This window comes from Macrosteles quadrilineatus, unplaced genomic scaffold (assembly GCF_028750875.1).
Source record: "Macrosteles quadrilineatus isolate MER2022 unplaced genomic scaffold, UCM_ALF_1.0 Scaffold_7__1_contigs__length_78375512, whole genome shotgun sequence".
NCBI classification, from domain to species: domain Eukaryota; kingdom Metazoa; phylum Arthropoda; class Insecta; order Hemiptera; family Cicadellidae; genus Macrosteles; species Macrosteles quadrilineatus.
The window spans coordinates 46,110,043-46,132,173 of record NW_026542600.1 but is presented as its reverse complement, the minus strand read 5'-3'; the positions used below and the strand labels follow the sequence as shown (position 1 = coordinate 46,132,173).

The window sequence follows — 22,131 nt, the reverse complement described above, 5'->3', positions numbered from 1 at the left end:
ACTTACACAGCTTTTTTATAGAACGTAGAAGACGTTAAAATACGTTATGCTCAACTATATTTGGGATATTTTTGTGAAAGATTAAATTAATGTGAGAACGCAGTAGGTAATGCTGAAAAATTTTTTAACGCTCTCGATGTAGATTTGAAGGTATAACGTTAGTCTATGGTATAACATATGGATTCACTATAGCATTCCTAAAATTATTAATTGATAGTAATAATAATTTATTTAGGTTGAGTAGTACGTGTTTCCGAACCTTTGGGTAAAGGAAAAATTAATGGTTTGGATTTTATATTGAAGAGTCTGTGGCTTTATAGGTTTTTATATGTTAAGACTGTGACAACTGCTGCAAAGACAATTTATTTCTTCAATACTTTATTAATGATTTTCATGGATTTCCATCCATCAATTTATTTTCGGCATTACATATACCATATACCCCATATTTATATGGCATATTTTTAAATCATATTAATCTTTACCATCTTATAAACACAAATGCAGTGTGTTGATAGTACTCAAAAATTCAATCACTCAGGAAGGCCATTGCAGCATACGTTTACGATGCTATAGTAATTACTGAAACTAATCTTGTACCTGAAATAACAAATGCTGAATTCGGATTCACTAATTTCGATGTATATCGAAAGGATAAATGGACAAAAACAAGTATTAAAACCAGTGGGGGGGAGGCTGTGTGATTGCAACCGCTACTGAACTGTGCCACACTGTGCCCAGTTGAGATCATCCAACGCCGCCTTTAACTAAGGCCGTGGCCAGCGAGAATTGGCAACGTCGCGCGCCAAGCATCTACCGGCCGATTCACCATTGCGGCTTATGTACTTATTTCCTCTTTTTCATACACATGAGTGTTGTCAGATATAAAACATCTAAATCTAAACACGAAACCACAAGTGTCATGATAGCACTATCGTGAATTGTTTCGTGTTAATATGTTCCGTGTCCCGTGTTGTATTTTCTGTTTAAATTATTTGACGTTTTTGACGTAAAGTTCCGACGATATTGCTGTGCAACGAAACATGTCAGCTTTGAACAACATTAGTTGAAATGAGACACAATTCTGGACTACTAAGGTAAGCCTATAAAGTCATTATTCGTAGTCCAGGGGCTATCAGAATGAATAATATAAAACATACTTAGGACAACATAGGATACTTGAGGAGTATATTTTATCTATGTTAATACTATAGAGAGTATTCTTTCTATTGGCATTAAACATTAAACTAGCAATTGCGCGAAACGGGTTGTCATTAGCACAGATTAAGAATACGCAATCCTTGGTCGCTTGGTTTTAAATTAAGATTGAACAGCTGCATGTTTAAGTTACAACCACGGCCGCCTTTGGTACAACTGTAGTAGAAGAAAAAGAACCCTCGTCAGCAGGGCTTTTTTGAAGAGGCAAGTAAAAAAAAATTAAATGGTTTGGTGTTGGTGTTAGGTTCACTGGTTGTTTTGTGTAAGGTTTAAGGTTATGGTCACTATTCACTGAATTCTTGGTGCTGGAGCGTTTCGTTGAGTTATTTTTTTTATTACTAGGCATACTACTAATATTAATTAAAATATTGAACGTATTTTATAATGAAAGGTGTTACGTTTTATGTATAAGATGGAAATTAAGCTACACATGCCAAATAGGCCTACTCATTCTCTAACTACTCAAGGCCTAACTCATGTTATGGAAAGTTTTTGAAAGAAACTACATATCATCATTGGTGATCATCACTCTATCAATGATTTAAGATAAATTCAGTAATGAATCTTCAAACATTGTTTCAGGATTTTAACCCAAGGTAAGCCTAGACGTACCCATACTTTACCATCAATATCAATTAATAGGCTACATTGTTTAGGCTACAGCACTTCAAAACCCATGAGTCTTAGTGACCTATTCACTGGTATCCAAAGTTTCATCCTAAAGTGTATAGGCAACAGTATACTTAAATCACAAATATCTAAGTTAATGATTGAAATGCTAGTTCTAGGCAATCATGAAACACAATCGAACCATTTTCTGTTATCCTAGGCCTATCTTGAAGTGGTAGAATTCAGGGCCGGATTTTGCATTTTGGGGCCTGTAGGCCCAAATAATTTTCCGCCTCCTATTCTGGTCAGTTACTTTCCTTCAAACCTTATTTAAAACTATATCGTGCCCCTAGGTAGGCTATAAGTTAATTGCTTGAATAGGTACCACCCCTTGTCGGAATTTTATCATTGCAAGTTATTTGAAGAATTGACCTGATCAGCCTTAAAAATATGCTGTCTTAAACACTTTTAGCAATTTTATGCTTTTAGTAAATGTTCACGTTTGTGGGACTGAAACAAAACAACTCAACCCTCCGAGCATTCCTGTAAAAAAAACATGGCCATTGATTCCAATTTCAGGTCCAAAAACATGAACTCCATACAGTATGTGTACCATAGATTAAACGTAGGCCTACTCCTTTAGTAGATTTGTCATCATTATGGATTAACTTAGCTGAAAACAATTATTGTTATTTAAACCTAACTCATTTTATGGAAAATAAAACGATCTAATCATAAACAATAAGTCGTCTCCTGAATTAACCCTAGCAGTGGCCAACCGTCGTCTGGTTACGGTATGACGTTGATGCTTAGAATGGCCAAAGTCGTCTGGTTACGGTATGGGCAGAAATTTTTTTAACGGTAAAAAAAACACTTACAATCAACTCAGATTAGAATAATATATATAGCCTACCATTCGAAAGATCACATTCTGAACTTTCATTTGATTACATAAACAAACCCTGTAGCAGGTATATAACAATGTCACGACGATTAGAAATCAAATGAAATTTTGGCGCGGTACGACTTTTGCAGCCGACACTTGGGAACTGGCGAAAAACGTCTTGTTTGGCATTATCCTGCTCGCGTAATTTTCGTCTTGGGATGTTGCGGGTGATACCACTGGATAGCCATTGATTTTATCTTCATTGTGGTAGTGATATTTATAACTAAATATTGATTGCACAATCGGTACAATTTTATGAAAACAGCTGTTTTCGAAATTTCTAACAAATGGCCAACAGTCGTCTGGTGACAGTATGGAAAATACGAATTATATACAGTGAAAGTTATTATTACTAGTCATATAGTATATCATTTTGAAGAGGAAGAAATTTAGATTCAGAGAGTGGCAGCCCTGCACTCAGGGTTATTTCATTTCTGTATGCTCGCATGTAGACGACGGAAGTGAGTCATTACTGCTACAGTCTATCAGCTGTCTTGTATTGCCATTGTTTGTTTGTGTTTTTGCAATAGTTTTATCCGCGATTTATTACGAAATATGTTATTATTTCGTAGTGTTAGTGTAAGTGAAGTGTTGTGTGTGTGTATAACAGTTATCTTCATGCATAAATATTACTGAATTGTGTGGAATAGTGTTCATAAAAGGTTGTATTTTGTTAGCATCATGTCCTAAAATGACGATTCTGACATTCAGAGATTGTTGTACCTATATAATGATATACCCAAGGTGTTATACATTTTTATAAAGGTAAATGAATAGGCCTACACTACAACATGTTTATAATGGTTTGGGGGTAAAAAATTTTGTAAAAAAGTTATAGCCTATACTAAATAGGCCTATTACTGTATTTTGTTAGCATCATGTCCAAAAATGAAAATTCTGACATTCAGAGGTGCTTATAATGATTTACCCAAGGTGTTATACATTTTTATAAAGGTAAATGAATACACTACAACATGTTTATATTGGTTTGGGTGTAAAAAATTTGGTAAAAAATTATATAGGCTACTAAATACTGTATACTCCATTTTCTCGAAATGCGCAAAAAATTCAAAACGTTCTCAAATTGATACATAATCATAGGTGAAAATAACTTTTTACCATCATACTTATGACTTTTTTGGATTCCTTACTTCATTGGCTTTACAAATATGTAGGCTACATATCATCAGCCTACATAATGTTTCACAACACAAGCAAACACTGTAGGCTATAGTTTACACTTATTTGCGGTTTTGCGGTTATTGTATTATTATGTCCCTATTACGTACCTACAAAAAAAATATTTCTAACATGTTATACATTTTTATGTAGGTAATTGAATATACTACAAGATTATTATGTTGGTTTGAAGTAAAAAAATTTGGTACAAAAGTTGTATACTAAGTACAGTGAATTTTTTTTCTCGAGAAATCGCTAAAATATAAAAACATTATTTTATATACGTATGTTTATAGGTAAAAAATTATTTTTACCATAAACTTTATGACTTTTTTTGATTCCTTACTTCATTAGCTTTACAAACATGTATATATCATTATTAGTATACACATATATTATAGAACTTTTTACAACATAAACTAACACTGTACGGTTTTCAATTTTTTCGGTTCTCCGTTTGTCATTATATTTCGCCCCAAAAACTTATAAAAAAAAATATTTTCCTTACATGTTATATATTTCTATGTAGGGAATTAGATTGTCTACAAAATGTATATAATGAATTTCCCATAAAAAAATCTGTAGAAAAAAAATGCAGAGGCCGCTTTTGAAATTTCAAAAAAAAAATTCAAATTTTTTTATTTTTTTCACTTAACCGATAAAATACACTGTCTAAATCATTATGATATTACTATTTCTAGATTCTCCTGTTCTTTCCGAACAAAATGAATATGAGGTTGGCTAGGTTTACTTGTACGGTTGAATTTTTACGAATTTTCAAAAAATGGTCTGCAAAATCGCCAAAATGGGTTGGCCATTCCCCACTTCTAACATTGGCCACTGCTAGGGTTAAAACACATATCATAGATCTAGCCTAACCCTATAATAATAGAAATAATACCCCCGCCGCAGCAAACCTGCAGACTAAGCGAATTTCGACTTGTCTGATTACATATTTACTAAAATACTTCCATAAATAAGACAAATTTATTCCCAATTTAAATAACATTAGATATAACTTGCTGATATAATTTGCTGCTACGGGGAAGGTAAACAGTGTTTTTGACCAAACAACAATAGTATAGGATGAAATAAATAAGTTTGCCAAATTTGATCAACATATATCCATAAACAAGTACCGTAAACTACAACAGTTTTAATTTTCTCCATAAGAATAGGCTAACATGGGAATTTTAAATTTGCATTTTTTTGAATTTTCTCCATACAACAATGCTTCAATATACTAAATTATTTCTTTTTTTAAGCTCTACAAAATGGTTGGGAAAGAAATTCTAAAATTTTATGTTTTTAGGGTCAAAAATGGGAAAACCCCATTTTTACCCCATAAAACCCCCCATAAACCCCTGTTCCCATGGTCCGATTATGCTGGATCGCAAACTCGTTCGAATAAATGTAGGTTTACATGTTTGTACCAAATTTCATCTAAATCAGATCATTTTTGCTCGAGTTATCGCGCTAACGGACATATATATAAATATATATATATGAATTTGAACGGATGGTGTTTTTGGCCTCTAGGGACCTCAAAACGAAAAAAAAAAATCGTTCCCGCTTCCAGGTCTTACCATGAGTACTACGGTAGTCGGTAATAGCTTATTCCCTATATGGGAAATTCGCTAAAAGCAAGTCAAAACTAAAGTCCAGTGATAACAACAATGTGATAAGAAGTTGACTTGAGTTCTATTTAATCTATGGTGATACTAGGTTATATTTCCAAAGGAAAACAGAGCAATATTCTGGCCAACCATACCGACCCTTAGGCCTGAGGAGAAAATGACAGCATTAATGATGCTTTGGAGGGTATTTAATTTTTCTAAAACCTATTGCAAACTGAGATTTATATATTTTAACTTGATCCTGCAGATTGTTGTAAACTAATAAAAAGATTAGTTAAAAACTTTTGTTTTGTGAGGTGAGGGTGGTAACAGTGTCTAGCATGCATGCGCCCCTAACCCCTTCGATCAGTAGCAACAGGCCAGCATAGTGGCAGTGCAGTGGCAATACGATGCGTACCGATCGGGCGCTCGTCAACATCCCTACAGCCTACTCCCGTATAACCAATGTTCGTTACGAATGTATAGTTTACATTTTCTAACAATTATTTCTACCTATGAACTTTAGAATCAGAATGCTTTACTACCCAAAGTTTTTATGAACAATGACTATTTATTTTTAGATATTAAAGAAAAATTTCCTCTCGGCCATGCACCCTATGGGAGCTCGAGCGCATAGGCCCGGGCCTATTGGGAAATCCAGCCGTGGAATTAACACCTGTGCACCAAAGGCCTAGTATATATCTTAAGGGGAACTCCAAAAAAAAAAAAAAAAAATCTTTATTTCCCCAATGTATGAAATGAAACAATTTAGTTCTTGCAATTAGTTTTAAGCTATCAAAATAAAAATAGAACATGGGGTTTCCCCCTTGTTAACTCCCCCTCCCTTAGGGGGTTTTTAAGGAGTATTTTAAATTAAGTTAGGTTTGATAGACTCCCTATCTTGATTTTGTAAATTTTATTTTGTAAGTCAAAGTTACGGTAACATGTATGCACAACCTGTAGCATGGCCATTTTAATCCACTAGTTATAGGTAAGTTAGCTACCTAGCCTAGATGTAAACATTTGATCACACAATTTTAGAATTTGTTTATTATTTATTTATTTATTACTTGGTACAGCACATATACAATGAATTTAACATACAAAACTGCATAAGCCTTAAAAAAGGCTTGTCCACAGCGTTTCTCTAGTCTTTTCCATCTTTATCTTGATCTTGAGTCAGTGTGAACTATTAACTGTACAAAAATATATTTCCTACTTCTTAAACAGTAACAAATTTGGCTTATAACCATTTTACATGATTACAAACAATTAAAATTTTGTAGGGGCAAAAAAAAAACTGTAGAAAAATAAAATAATTTAAAAATTAGATCAAGTGTAAATATGCAAGGAATCTTCTTAAAAATTATTTAACATGAGTATATACTTTCAGATTACAAACAGTCAACAAATAAATAACAAGGAATAATAACAGCTGAAACAAACTTTATAACATACGTTAAAACAGGAACTAGGCCCTACCTATATTTTTAACATTGATAAAAGATATATATATATATATAGGTATATATATATATAGGTATATATATAAGTAAAATTCTGTAAAGAATTAAATATAAAGAATAACAGCAACTGAAAACAACAAAAGACACTTGTATTATACTATGATTTAACAATAACAATAAATTTAAGCGTTTTCTAAAAACGTTAACTACTCGGTCATATACCATTTTTTTTTTAGTTTTACCTTATTATAATTAGTTGTAGCGATATTATAATCAGGGGAGGGGATGAAATTTACCAGAGAACGAATTGGAACGTTGTCGTTATGTACTTTCGGTAATCCTCTTAGTAGCAGTGCCTTTGGATTGGTGATTTACAATTCTTTATTTCAACTGGTGATAGGAGATGATTACTATTACTAATAGCCTTATTTATATCTTTGGAAAAAGAAGCTGTCGGATCTTTAGGTAGCTTTTCAATGTTCTTCAACGCTATGAAATGTTGTACTTTACTAAGGTAATCTTGCCTGTGCATAATGACTATAGCCTAGAGTTCCCCTTGTCAGCCTTTGTTATCAGGGCGTCATTGTTCCTGAGTTTATTTCTAATGCTTGTAGCAACTTGTTGTTGTCGTGTCTGTATTTCAAAACATATTTACTGTTGCATTTACAAAGGTTAGCTAGCGTACTAGTTAGGCCCTTTTCACGTTTTACGTTATTTTCATTTCACGCAATTCTTAATCTATTATTCATATTCGCTTTATTAAAGTCCCGATTCGAATTGTCTAAATTTAATAACTTAACTTGAGTCTTGACCCGCCAGTTCCTGCCTGCCAGTGACTAGCGGTGGCTATCGTTTATTTAATTTTAATTAATTAGTTTCGAAATTACGATTTCTCCGTTCACTTAACAAATAATTATCACGTCTAAATTCTATCTAGTTTTCACCGTTTTAATACCCCGAGACTTGTCGTCTAAGTTCCAAACCCCTTCTTTGGCTGGTGAAAGAATCAAGTCTTGGGAGCAGCTGATTTGAACAATCAAACAGCTACGAATATTAATATTAAATCTATTTTAAATCATCCCACGATAAATTCTCCATTCGATTATATTAATTAGGCCCGACGACTCTGTAGGAATTGCTTTTTACATTAGATTTGATTTTATTATCTACTACCGTCTTTAGCCAGATAGTTTACAGTTTATTACGAGTATTTAAATCACATTGGCTTAAGATTGAATACTCGTTGGCCCTACAGAGTCATTCTAAAAGCTAGGCGAAATTCTCCACAACACGTTAGCGAAGGCTGGGATGATATAGTTCCAACTGGGCGTCTGCAAGGATTTCCTGAGCGCTTCTAGAGCTCTGAGCCTTCGATTAAATTTAAATAGGTAAATTGATCAGTCAAAGCCGTGAAAATTTCGTATCGACTCCTGGATTTTTCTCGGCTCCTTCTGAGCACTCCGGTGAAGAAATTTGAGTGTGGCCGGTTCTGGAGGTAGGCCTAGCCTGACTTTGGTGAATACCAGTTTATTCCCCCCCTAGAATTTTGCTTCACAAATGTTTTGATTTTGCTCAGACTTTAGAGTGTTTATTACAGATTCCGATTGGAATATTTAGCTTAAAAGGCTTTTTGTGTTCGTTTTAGGGTAATGGTAATCGAGTCCTTTGTTAAGCAGTTGAGTCTCAACCTCATCAAATACAGGGTGTCCCGGAACTCTCTACCAATATTTTAGGGCATTGTTCCTGGGTAAGAAACATATCTAAATATCATATTTAAATTGTCCGGAAGTCCTTAGTTACTCAGATAGCCGCCATTTTGTTTTTTTCACTTATTAATTTATTTCTGAAAATTGGTTAAACATACAAAGTTGAAACTTTGCACAAACATTTATGACAACTAGACAAAGCTACAAAAAAATTATGACGATTTTTCAAATTCATAAAACAAAATGGCGGCTGTTTAAAATTTTGTTTCTTAAATTACTCGAAAACCGTTGATTTTACAAAACTTTTACAAGAATAACTTTTTTAAGGCAATTTTATAACAAATCGATCGACACCTTAATCTTTAAGATCGAACGAGTATTAACTGAGATATGGCAGTTTTAGTGATACGTGACCGCCGGATATTAGTTGCAGCGCATGCTGAAAGCGGTCACGTATCACTAAAACTGCCATAACTCAGTTAATACTCGTCCGATCTTAAAGATTAAGGTGTCGATCGATTTGTAATAAAATCGCCTTAAAAAGTTATTCTTGTAAAATCTTTGTAAAATCAACGGTTTTCAAGTAATTTAAGAAACAAAATTTTAAACAGCCGCCATTTTGTTTTATGAATTTGAAAAATCGTCATAATTTTTTTGTACTTTTGTCTAGTTGTCATAAATGTTTGTGCAAAGTTTAAACTTCGTATGTTTAACCAATTTTCAGAAAAAAAATTAATAAGTGAAAAAAACAAATGGCGGCTATTTGAGTAACTAAGGACTTCCGGACAATTTAAATATGATATTTAGATATGTTTCTTACCCAGGAACAATGCCCTAAAATATTGGTAGAGAGTTCCGGGACACCCTGTATAATGTTTGTATAGTTTAGCCTATTAGTTTATGACTCTTGGAAAGAATTTATGCCCACAATCTATTTCCTCACCTCTTGTATCTGGGTTTTAAATAGGAAATCAATTTTTTGTTTCTGGGTTTTCTTTTATTTTGAATTTTCTTAATGATTATAGTCTCAATTTCATTTATGATGCCATTTATTTGTGCGGGGGAGATCGTTGAGCAGGGGGCAGCAAGGTCAGCCACAATCCCAGTCATAACAAAACGTCTGCCCCTGCCGCGTCGTGTGTGGAACTAGTTCCCGAATTTATGTTAATTGTCTGCCAGTATGTTTTGTGTTATATTTATATAAATGTTTTGAGTGTTCTTAAAACTCTACGATCTTGCAAGAGTGACAACAAGAGCCTGATGATGAGGTTATAACCTTGAAACCGGTTGCTCACTACAACAAATTTAGGATCACAGGCGTAATCAGTTAATTTTATACCATTTTAAGTTTCTGTTCAGCCATGTTAACTCTTTTTTACTCTTGTTTATGCAAGCTGTTCTTCCCCAACCCTATCTTTAAGGAAAGCAGTTCAAAACCTTCAAAGACGTGTGAGTTTTTGAGTCAAACCTGTTACTCAAAAAAAGTCTGATACAACTAGTAGTTTATTAAGGAACCGTTAATTCCTATAACCTTCTTAAATGTCTAGATTAATTTCAAAGAATGTTCATGGTTTTATGTTTTGTTTGATTGTTTCAGCAAGTTCATTGTGCATTCATCCCTTCTGGTCTTCACTGCTCTATTCGCTCTTAGACTCGATGGCACAATTGATTGGAGCTTTTGGACTGTGTTTTCACCCATTTGGTTCTGGAAGTTCATGGTCATATCTGGGGCCACTGTTGGAAGCTATGTGTGGTGGAGGTATCCTCATTTTAGGTATGTTTTTCTGTACTTTTAGGTGTAAGAAACTCCTACTTTCTAACAAGTTCAAAATGTTTTTTGTTGACTCTTGATTTTTACAATAGCTTGGCATTTTAAAAATATTTTAAAGGGGACAGTCTATTCTCTTGCCATTGTTAACTAACAATGAACTGTTTTGAAAAGATGAAAAGAATGCTATACCTAATTTAGCCTTAACTCAAGATGGCTAGAAGTAAATATATGTCGAACCGAACCATCTTGAGATTTGTTCAACGCCACATTTTACTAGGCTATCTTGTTGTTTCAGGCTGGAAGGTGAAGCTTATGTACATTACAAGGCGATGCTGATAAGTCTCGCACTTCACCTTATATTGCTCATGTTTGAACTACTAGTTTGTGATAAACTACAGACAGGACGCCATCTTTGGATCCTTGTCTTCATCCCTCTAATATTTATCTCCATTGTGTCCATTGCTGTTTGTATCTGGGCTGTCAAACATGACAGGTCGTTTGAGGTCAGTATTAATGTTTAGTGATATTTTCCTGTGCTAAATAGTTACAAGTAGGCCTACTAACTTTAAAAGGAAATTCCTACAATATTTGAATATATTGATGTTGGTTACGTGAATTATACATGTTGGTTAACATAATTATACATTGTGACTTCTAATAATAATTTTGTTGGGCACTTTTAAGATGTAATTTGTTGACAAGCTTCTAAAATTACAAGTTGTGGTATATTAAAAACGAATTGATGGCTTTTAACTGTTATTCTATATTGAGTATCAACCAAAAACATTTTAGACAATAGTTGCCCTTGATTCATAATCTTTCCTTCTGAACGCACTTTTGTAAAATCACTCATATCTTTTTTAAATTAAAATTCTCAACTACTGATTGGTGAGGTAATCCAAATTAAAATAGTGAAGTGGACATTACAAGTCACATGGGCAAAGTAGTGAATGTAATGTTGGGGTAAGACAATGCTAGATGCTGGTCTCGTACTGGTATGTTGGTTGCACTGGTATGTCTTGTACTGGTATGGTCTCATACTGGTATGTACTAGTATGTTTGGCTTATTTTCTTTTTTTAAAAGGTTGGCGACTTTGAGTTTACTAGTAATGATATACATAAATAATGTGTAAGAAATTTTATTTGGGGTAAGGATTATCTGGTGATTATAAATTTTGAGTTACTTATATAATATTTTTACTATGGTCAGTCTTGTAGTTGTGCAGTTTCCTCCTATGTTGTTGTATAGACACATGGAAAAACTGTAAATCAATGATAACTATATTTTATTACTCTCATTAAAGACAATTTAAAAGATGTAGGCTAATCAAAATGTTGTTTTCCAGCTGGAACTGTTCTGCGCTGTCAATATGCTTCAGTTCATATTCCTCTCTCTTCGTCTTGATGGGTTCACATCGTGGAGCTGGGAGGTTGTTTTTGTACCATTGTGGATTGTCCTCTGTTTAAGCCTTGTTGGGGTGTTATATACAATTATCTTTGCTGGTATATTGTTAAGAACACCACAAGTCAATGCTAATCAGAGACGATCATGGTTCAATTCAGCCCTAGCTTACACATTCCTTGTGGTACCTATTTTAGTCTTTCAGGTGAGTTTTAGTATATATTTTTTTAATATTTTTAGTTATAGGTAAGTCGACTGGTAAAACAGAAAAACTGTATGTGAATTTTGATGACTCGGGAAAAAGTCTGTGAATTGTTTGGGAATTTTGAATGGTACCAGAATCTTTGTAACAATCTCTTACAGCCTATGGCTGTGTTTCCGCTCATTGGTCCTTTGGCTCTTTTAGCGAATTTCCCATATAGGGAATAAGCTATTGCCATAGTACTCATGGTAAGACCTGGACCCAGGACCAAGTATTTTTTGGTTTTGAGGTCCCTAGAGGCAAAAAACACCAACCGTTTAAATTCATATAAACATATATGTGTGTCCGTTAGTAACTCGAGCAAAAATTATCCGATTTTGATAAAATTTGGTACAAACGTGTAAACCTACATGTATTGGAACGAGTTCGCGAACCAGCATGATAGGACCATGGGAACGGGGTTTTATGAGGTAAAAATTGGTTTTTCTAATTTTTACCCTAAAAACATAAATACCCCCGCCGCAGCAAACCTGCAGACTAAGCGAATTTCCATTTCCCTGAATGGATTTACACTAAAATGTCTCCTTAAAAATATCACATTTATTCCCTATTTAAATAGAATCAGTTTAAAACATACTTAGGTTTGCTGCAACAGGGAGGGTTAAAGTGTTTTTTTATGTATTTTATGTAAAATGGTAATAGTTAGTAAGAAATAAAAACATTTTCCAAATTTGAGCAAAATATGTTTATAAAAAAGCAAACTACAACAATTTACTTATTCTCCATAAGAATAACATGGGAATTTTAAATTTACAATTTTTTGGAATTTTCTCCGTAACCATTAGGCCCATTATAACGCTTCAATATACTAAATTATTTGTTTTTTTAAGCTCTACAAAATAGTTTCGAAAGAAATTGCAAAATTTTATGATTTTTGGGTCAAAAATGGGAAAAACCCATTTTTACCCCCTAAAAGCCCCCATAAACCCCCGTTCCCATGGTCCGATCATGCTGGTTCGCGAACTCGTTCGAATAAACGTAGGTTTACACGTTTGTACCAAATTTCATCAAAATCGGATCATTTTTGCTCGAGTTATCGCGCTAACGGACACATATATATATATATATAAATATATATATAAATATATATATATATATATATATATATGAATTTGAACGGATGGTGTTTTTGACCTCTAGGGACCTCAAAACAAAAAAAAAAAAATCGCTCCCGGGTCCAGGTCTTACCGTGAGTACTACGGTAATAGCTTATTCCCTATATGGGAAATTCGCTAAAATTAGCAATTTCTTTCCAAACCATTTTTTAGAGCTTAAAAAACAAATAATTTAGTGTATTGAAGCATAGTTATGTGCCTAATGGTTACGGAAAAAATAAAAAATAAATGTAAATTTAAAATTCTAATGTTATTCTTAATGGAGAATAAGTAAACTGTTGTTGTTTGCTTGTTTATGAGCATATTTTGATCACATTTGGAAAATGCATAGATTTCATACTAAACTATCAACATTTTACTAAAAAACTTTTTATCCTCCCTGTTGCAGCAAACCTAGAGTACACGTTAGACCAATGCTATTAAAATAGGGAATAAATGAGATATTTTAGTGTAAATCCAATTAGGGGAATGGAAATTCGCTTAGTCTGCAGGTATGCTGCGAATCATCAGCATACAAAACTACTTTGTTGGCATTCTGATCACCCAATATATCATTCATTCCATTTATGTAGATAATGAATAATAAAAGGCCTAATTACCCCCTGTGGGACTCCAAATTTTATGCACTGTGTTTTTGAATTTATTTTTGTTTGTTTTCCGCCAGTGCTTTGGAGGCTATTGATTTTTCTAAAATCTAATACAAACTGAGGTCAATATTTTTTTGTTAATTTTAAAGGTAAATTCATCATTGTTTTATTCAACACAACTTATTATATTTTTTAACTTGGTCCTGCTGATTTTAACTAGGTAATCAAAAGATTAGTTAATAATAACTTTTGTTTTGTGAGGTGAGGGTGGTAACAATGTCTAGCACACATGCGCCCCTAATCACTCTGATCAGTAATGCCGAGCCCGAGCCAGCTAGTGGCAGTGCAGTGGCAATACGTACCCCTTGGGCGCTAGTCAACGTCAACATCCCTACAGCCTACTCCTGTATAACCAATGTTTGTTACCAATTTTGTAACGAAATTGATGCGTAATTCTGAAAAATAGTTTAAATTTCCTAACAATTATTTCTTCTTATGAACTTCAGAATCACAATGCTTTGTTGGAGTTTTTTTATCGACTGAGACTATTTATTTTCATTTTTAGATAGCCTAGGTATGAAAAAAAATTACTCTCGGACGTGCGCCCTCTGGGACCTTGCGCCCATAGGCCCGGGCCTATTGGGAAATCCGGCCCTGGTGCTTTGCCTTTAATACCAAACTGTGTCAAAATTTTAACCACGGTACCTTGACAGACTCTATCAAATGCCTTTTGTAGGTCCATAAATAGTCCAATACATTTTTCACCCCTATCAATGGTATCAATAATGGACTCAATAAATTGTACAGTTGCTGTTTTGTTAGACTTTCCACTTTCCAGTCCTAAATCCATGTTGGTTGCCATTAATTAAGCGGTTACATTTGAGGAAGTACATTAATCTAGTATGGACAGATTTTTCGTAAATTTTTTAAATTATGGGTAAAATTGACAGTGGCCTGTAATTTGATGGATTTTTAGACAATCTTTTTTGTGTATAGGAATAACTTTTTCAATTTTAAGTTTTGATGGAAATATACCTGACACAAAAGTTGAGTTTATTAAGTGAACTAAGACCTTAACAATAGCTTTATCAACATGTTTAATCACTTTAATAGACATTTTATCATAACCTCTAGCAGGTTTTTTTAGATTTTGAATAATGGTTAGTACCCTATTTCTTTTTCATCAACTGAAATGAAATGAAATGAAAAATGTCTTTATTTAAGAGGCGAAGTTAGGACTAGCAAGTCCTCTCTACCACTTAACCTCTAAAACATAAATAAACTATCCACTTTATAAATAAAATTAAATAATCTAAGGTACCATATTATAAACATGTTGAAATTAAATTTAAACCCAAAAAGTCCATTCACACAAGCCGCCAACAACCAGCCACACCAGCGCCAGAGACTCATTCATGCCTGCTGCTAAAAATCATAGATAAAATCTATGATTTTAACCATTATGGTTATCCATTTAACTGGTGTTAAATGGAAAGAATTTTTGATATTAGTCCTATCTACTTGACTACAAATTTCATTGGCAGAACCAAAACTATTGCCAGTTAACGATTCCTTTGTAATATTAATGAAATAATCATTAAAAAGTATTTGCTACATGTAAAGGGTCAGTTACAGTGGTATTATTTTTTTCTAAATGAATGTTTTTTGTATTCAACTTATATGAGCCGGTTTCCTGATGAATTATTTGCCAAACATCTTCACTAATATTTTGCGATCTCAGGATTTTCTGCTTGTAGTAATTTCTTTTGTTATTAATGTCATTTTTATGGTAGGTTATGTTTTTTTGTTTAATTATTCTACCATTTTATTTTTGTCTGATCTATTAGTTAGCGCCAGCTGATATTTCTTTCTTTTCTTCTTTTAGCAAATAACATATCCACATGTTTCTAGCCTTATACTTTCTAGTTTCAGTTTTTTGGAAATGATATATTAAAATAAAATGTAAAAAGATTGGAAAAACAGCCATATTTTAACTCAACTGGAGCTGCGTACACAGAATACCAATTTAGAAGCACAAATGATTTTTAAATAAAGCCATATTTTCATCTGTGCATGCTCTTTTACTTATTGTAATTTTTTGAACATTACTGTGATCGGCTTTGTTTAAATGAGACAATTGGGCATCATGATCTGAGAGATTTGTAATAATTCCTTCAACATGAATTTTACCTTTGTCATTATTGGAAACAAAATTATCAATTGCTGTAGCTGTTGACTCCAGTAACTCTAGTGGGAAAATTAACATGATATTTGCAACCAAATCTTTTGAGTTAATTAACAAATTCATTTCTCATTAACTAATCTTAAGCATCCTTTAAGACATTAATGTTAAAATCTCCTGCTACAATTATGTGAGGACAGATTCCAGTAATAATTTGTTGAGCATTATTGAGTTTTTCCAAAAACACCTTATCACTAGCTGCAGGTAATCTGTAGATCCCCATCAGTGCAATTTAATCTTTCCCGTTTTTAATTGATACAAAGCAACATTCAAATATTAAAATTTATTAAAATTAAATTATTAAATTATGGATTAAAATGTAATCAGGATTAAACACCTCTAGGTCGGATATATTTAATCTGGACTGGATTATGAAAAATGAAGAAAGAATTAATTTAATTCTTCTCTTCACTTCAACGAGTGACTTAGCTTAGGTTTTGACCGTTAGGAATGTAACCGTTATGTCCCATTATGATTATAGTGTAGTGGCAGTTTTCATAAAATGAATAAACAACAAATTGACACTGTTCTAACCTAACGTGACCCAACCAAACTTCTCAAACAGCTTAAAATTAGTTTTACAAGTTTGATTCATTATAACTTGTTCCTGCTGATACTCAGGTATTCTTAACCTTAGTTGGTGGAAGTTAAAGGAAGGTAGATTAAACTGATTTAAAAATGTCAGTTAGTGAAAGTGAAGTTGACAAGATGGAAATGAGAGCACAAACTGTTTGTGCTAATCTTTTGCCACCAAAATCGAAACAAAGGTATGAAATTACATACCAGCAATTCATTAAATGTACAAAACAAAATAAGGTTAAATTGATAAATGAAAATGTGCTTCTGGTTTATTTAAAAAACCTCTTAACCACTTTTTCACCCAACTCGTTGTGGACCACATATTCCATGCTGAAATCTAACTGTAAATTAACTGTTTCACTATATTATTCAGTTGTCCAAAAAAATATGCAATATTTCCCTAATTGTACCTGATACAGTATTTATTGTAAGAATGCTGCTAGCAGAACCTATTCCCTGAAAAAAGTAACATATTATTTAACAAAGTTTTCCAAACCTAAAATTACATGAAATCAGCTGATTATACAATAAGTCTCTGCATCACTTTCAGTGGCAATGACATTAAATGAAAACATAACCTCTCTAAGAAGTTATGAGTAGTGATTGTTAGTAATTAAAAACCTGATTGTTAGTAATTAAAAAACGGTCGTAGGTAAAGTAGTGTACGCAACTTGCGTTAATAGTCTTTACACAATCGTTGCGTAAACTACTATTGCACGTCTAGTAAAATATGTTTTTCACACAGGTGCTTCTGACCAACAAATTGGATGGAGACATCAACATGACATACACAGGGATTGTTACACCTTTATTTGTATCTTTCACTACACTGATACTCATGTCGTTCAGTGCTAAAGGTGGCAATAAATGTAAGTTGTTGATTTGGAAATTGTTGGAATGAACAGCTAAAGAATTAATCCAACATACAGTGTCTCATAAAGAGGTTACTTTTCTTGAATTAATATAACAGACGCATCAACCATGCTACAATCTTCAAACCCTGCAGTTGTAATAAATATATGTAAGATAAATACCATTGAGTCTCATTTGATACTGATTAATCAGAACGAAATGGTAGAGAAACAAAATAATATAATATAAATATTAAAATTACCTAGGAAAAAGAGGTTGCTAGCGTGATTAAAAAAGTGCATAGTGATTTTTGGACGTAGCATTGAATGAACAGTTATAAATCAAATAAATTTAATTTGTGATTTACCACTAACTTTTCTTTTTAACTACTTCAATTCTATTTACTTAAGTAAGATTGTAAAAAAATCAAGAATCAATTTTTAAAACAAAATGACATGAACGATAGTCGATAACACATCATTTGGATCTTACATTATTTTATTCTGATTTGTTGGAATCAATTGGGACTTGGGTGTGTCTTTTTTACATGTTTGTTGCAGTTCAAGTTTGTAGTGTGTTTATGTAGCAAGTTTGTCTGGTTTAATTCCAAAATAGCAACTGCTTTCTGGAACTCCTTTTATACAGGGGGTAAATTAAGCCTTAGGACGACTTTATAATTTTAAAACAAAAAGAGATATCACAACACTTTTTTTTGAATCTTTCCTGTTAATAGTAAACTACTTTTCTGTGTACAATGGTGTACTATAGTGTTTGGATATCACCTATAGAGGATGGCCCATATGGAGTAAGTTGAAAATCTTAAAGGTAAGCATAGGTTGATATGTACATCAAATTAAAGGAATTGTTGAACTAAAAACAATGCCACAAACCAGACCTCAAATGGAGAATCGAGTAAAATTGACTGCTGTTCAGAGATTCATTGAATTTGCAATGCTATTATACGCTTCCTCCTTAAAGGGGCGCCCGCTAGAAGAAGAAAGAAAATCTCAAACGTAAGCATAGGTTGATACAGACAGTTTCACCGTGTGTGGTGTGCAGGAGAGGAAGTGCGAGAGAGTCTCCCACCACGCTTCCCCTCCAGCCGTCAAGTACAGTCGTCTCTAAAACACACACTGCTGTACTTTGTAGCTGTACAGGAACACTAACATACATGGCAGCTAGCGGTAGTTGGAAAACTATATTTGAACTTGACTGTACCGCGAGGCATAGTGGGAGAAAGCGCTCAGCGTGCATGCTCCAGTGAAGCCCCACACACCGTGAAACGATCTGTATGCACATCAAATTAAAGGTCTTTATTAATAGAAAACAATGCCACAAATTTGAGCTCAAAAGAACAACTGAGTAAAAAATGGCAGCCGTTTAAAGATTCAAGAAGAAATCTTCGCAGATTGAAGAAATCTTTGAACAACTGCCATCTTTGACCTGATTGTCCATCTGAGGTCCGGTTTTGCGGCATTATTTCTAGTTCAAAAAGACCTTTAATTTGTTGTTTATATCATCATTATCAACCTATGTTTACCTTTAAGATTTTCAACTTACTCCCTCGTCTCTCATAAATGACATTTGATCCCCATGTACACAAAAAAGTAGCTTACTATTACCAGTAATTGTATACCAAATTTGGTTGTGATATCTCTTTTTGTTTTAAAGTTAAAAAGTCGTCATAAGACTTAATTGTCACCCTGTATATTGATTACAGTTGGTATTGTACATGACATCACATCCATAGCTAAAGGTTTCATCGTTTTAATCTTCTCTTTAATCATAATGTTTACATGTTGTTTGCGGTACATGTAGGAACTCACTTCTGGGTGTCAACATGCATAACTCTGTATTATGTGCAGTTTGTTTAGGATCCACACCGTTTTAAGATTATACACCTGGGCCTGTTGTCCCAGCTTGTCTCCTGCATTTTGCTGTACTTGTGACCTTTTAAAGACTGTTCAGTGCTACTACCTGTTATGTTCTTGTAGTATTACAAGCATAAACGCTGAATCACAATTCATTGCTATACATTGCTCTTCCGTTGGTTAAAACAGAATTTTAAGATTTTTCAAAACTCATGGACGTTCAGAAAATTGGTCCTGCATCCTTGACGTGTCTTGCCTTTACTCAAACACAGTGAATCTGTTAATTACTTAAATATTAATTGAACTAGAAAAAACACTATTCGTAATATTATTCGGTAGGGTGGTTTGCATTAGAAATGGATGTAGAAGAGAGTGCATGTTTAGTGGATGAGTTTATGAAAATTATCAGTATTTAAACATGTTTTTAACAATTTCATGTTGCGAGTAATGTTATTATGCCTAATGATCATTACTTTATATTTGTTTACAGATTAGCTCTGCAAAAGGGCTAAACATTTTTGTTTTATTTTTTACATTCAATATTTTTCTGACTGTTTAGTGCACTCTAGAGAACATATGTTTAAAAGTCAATCCTTAAAAATGATAATTCTTAATAAATTGTTGGACATTTAGGCCTATTTAAAATTAATTTTATTTGATAAAAATAGCACTGCAAAAATGTGTTTTAAAATCAAACCCCAAACTCATCCCAGGTTTGATTAATGTATAAGTAATATTGATTATACATGAGAGTAACATCAATATTGATTAATTGATTCATTTTGCTCAATTGTGGTGTTTATAATCAATTGTTTGTTCTAGGGTGGTTTGGTATAAGGAAGGATTTTTCACAGTTCTTACTTAGTATCTGTCCATTCCTTCAAGAGTACGCCAACATTGCTTATTCGTCGGGTCGTACCTCAGAGAATGGTGAACAAAACGAAGCCAGTTCTCAGCCTATGAAGGAGAAAGGTCATAAGAAGAGTGAGATGAACAAACCAGTTGTACCAGTAATCTCAATAGAAATGCCTGACTGAAAATTAAAAGTCCAAATTAACATGTTCATGGTTATAAAGTTACCTGATAAATGGAGCCCTCCCTTACTGACATGTATTTTCATCACATTTTTAGAAAACAAAGTTAATTTTGTTTTGTATATTGTTAATTTATTTTATTTTCATTCTTTAGAGATGATTTTATGATTATCTATGGGGGTGTTGAGAATACTGATTTATTAGTTGGCTAAATTATTAGATCAGACATTATCAGCTGTGCTGATCTGAAGCCATATAGTTATTAGATTAAATAAATAGGTTTATTGTGAAGTCTATGTCATTATTATGAAATAAAGTAATGATACTTAAGTGGAAATAATTCAATTTATGCTATTTATTTATACTTATTAAATTATATATATATATATACATAAATATTTCTTTTGTATACATTTTTTTCATGAAGGAATACATATTACTTTGTTTTTGTTATAGATGATCACAGAAATATAATTGCTGTGTGCTTTATACCTTATATTTACAAATGACGTACTGAGGTTTTACTTTGAATAAAACTCTACGGTGGTACTTGCTGTAAAACACTTTCTACTGCGTGTGCCCAGTTTGATTGACACAGGCCAGATTTCTTGTTCTCTTATATTACTTTAAAACTGCCACCTTATGTAAAATTTTTATTTATGCCAAGTGCACTTTGATATTTGTTTGACGTTTCATTTAGAATAGGTATAATTGTATTAGGATAAAAAGTATTATTTTTGCTGAGCAGATTGTTTAAAATTAAAATTATATTCAGTTTTGTATAATCATAATTTCAAAGGGCTGCCCAGAAAGTAACGACCGACGTAACCACAGTTTGGACTGAGGTAATGCTGCCATTCATTTCCACTTGTGCCTTTTCTATAGTGGAGTTTTAAAATTGCCTCTAAGATTGAAGTTCGCACATGTTATCTAGTGCTTTATGTTTTTGTTTTCAAAAAGCTATCAAGTGATTTACATTTTTCGCTGACTTTTCACTTCGACATGTACACCCAAGAAATAATGAGTTAGGCGGTAATGCATTGCTTTTAAAATGCCTGAATCACTGTTCATAATAAATGTAAAGTGGTAGGCTTAGTCTTTCTTACGTCTGATAAATTTGTAGTAAAAACGATCTGTGAAAATCTTTGTTTCACTACTAATGAATCTCAAATAGTTTTCTCTGAATCTTTTGGAGTTAAGTTCATGAAATCAGAGCAAACGTAGATACTAAAAATTCTTTACGGAATGATTTCTGAAATTCCTAAAGGGAAATAAAGACTTGCTGTAGTTCTAAAATGTCTGGAAGAGCCAAAAAACTGTCATAAAAACCATATTATCTAGCAGTAATTGGTGACTTGAGTAACGCTTAAACGTAATAACAATCATGGGAATAGGGTCGAACGCATATAAACAAGAAAGCCTAGTTTTAATTTTTCTTTACAATTGTCTACAAACGGAATACCGCAAACTGTACGTAAGATCCAACCATCCTCCTTAGGCCCCGTTTATGCACCAAGAGCGGGAGCGGTAGCGACAGCGGGAGCGATTTCTAACACCATTGAGTTAAATGGGGCTGTTTATGCACGAAGAGCGATAGCGATAGCGGTTGACCTCCCGCTGTGGTTTCTAATTCGCTCGCTGTGTAGTTAGAAATCGCAGCGGTTGCTTGGAATAGA

At 33.2% G+C, this 22,131-nt stretch overlaps 1 protein-coding gene across 1 annotated transcript; it reads left to right on the top strand.

Annotated features, from left to right (window-relative positions):
* The first annotated feature begins 1,491 nt into the window (after nt 1-1,491).
* On the top strand, nt 1,492-21,124 carry LOC128998456 (transmembrane protein 185B-like). The gene is made up of 6 exons (XM_054424586.1): nt 1,492-1,814; nt 10,338-10,514; nt 10,807-11,014; nt 11,858-12,118; nt 17,444-17,567; nt 20,244-21,124. The coding sequence occupies exons 1-6, from the start codon at nt 1,777-1,779 to the stop codon at nt 20,456-20,458; spliced, it is 1,023 nt and encodes a 340-aa protein (XP_054280561.1). The 5' UTR covers nt 1,492-1,776; the 3' UTR covers nt 20,459-21,124.
* The last annotated feature ends 1,007 nt before the right edge of the window (nt 21,125-22,131 follow it).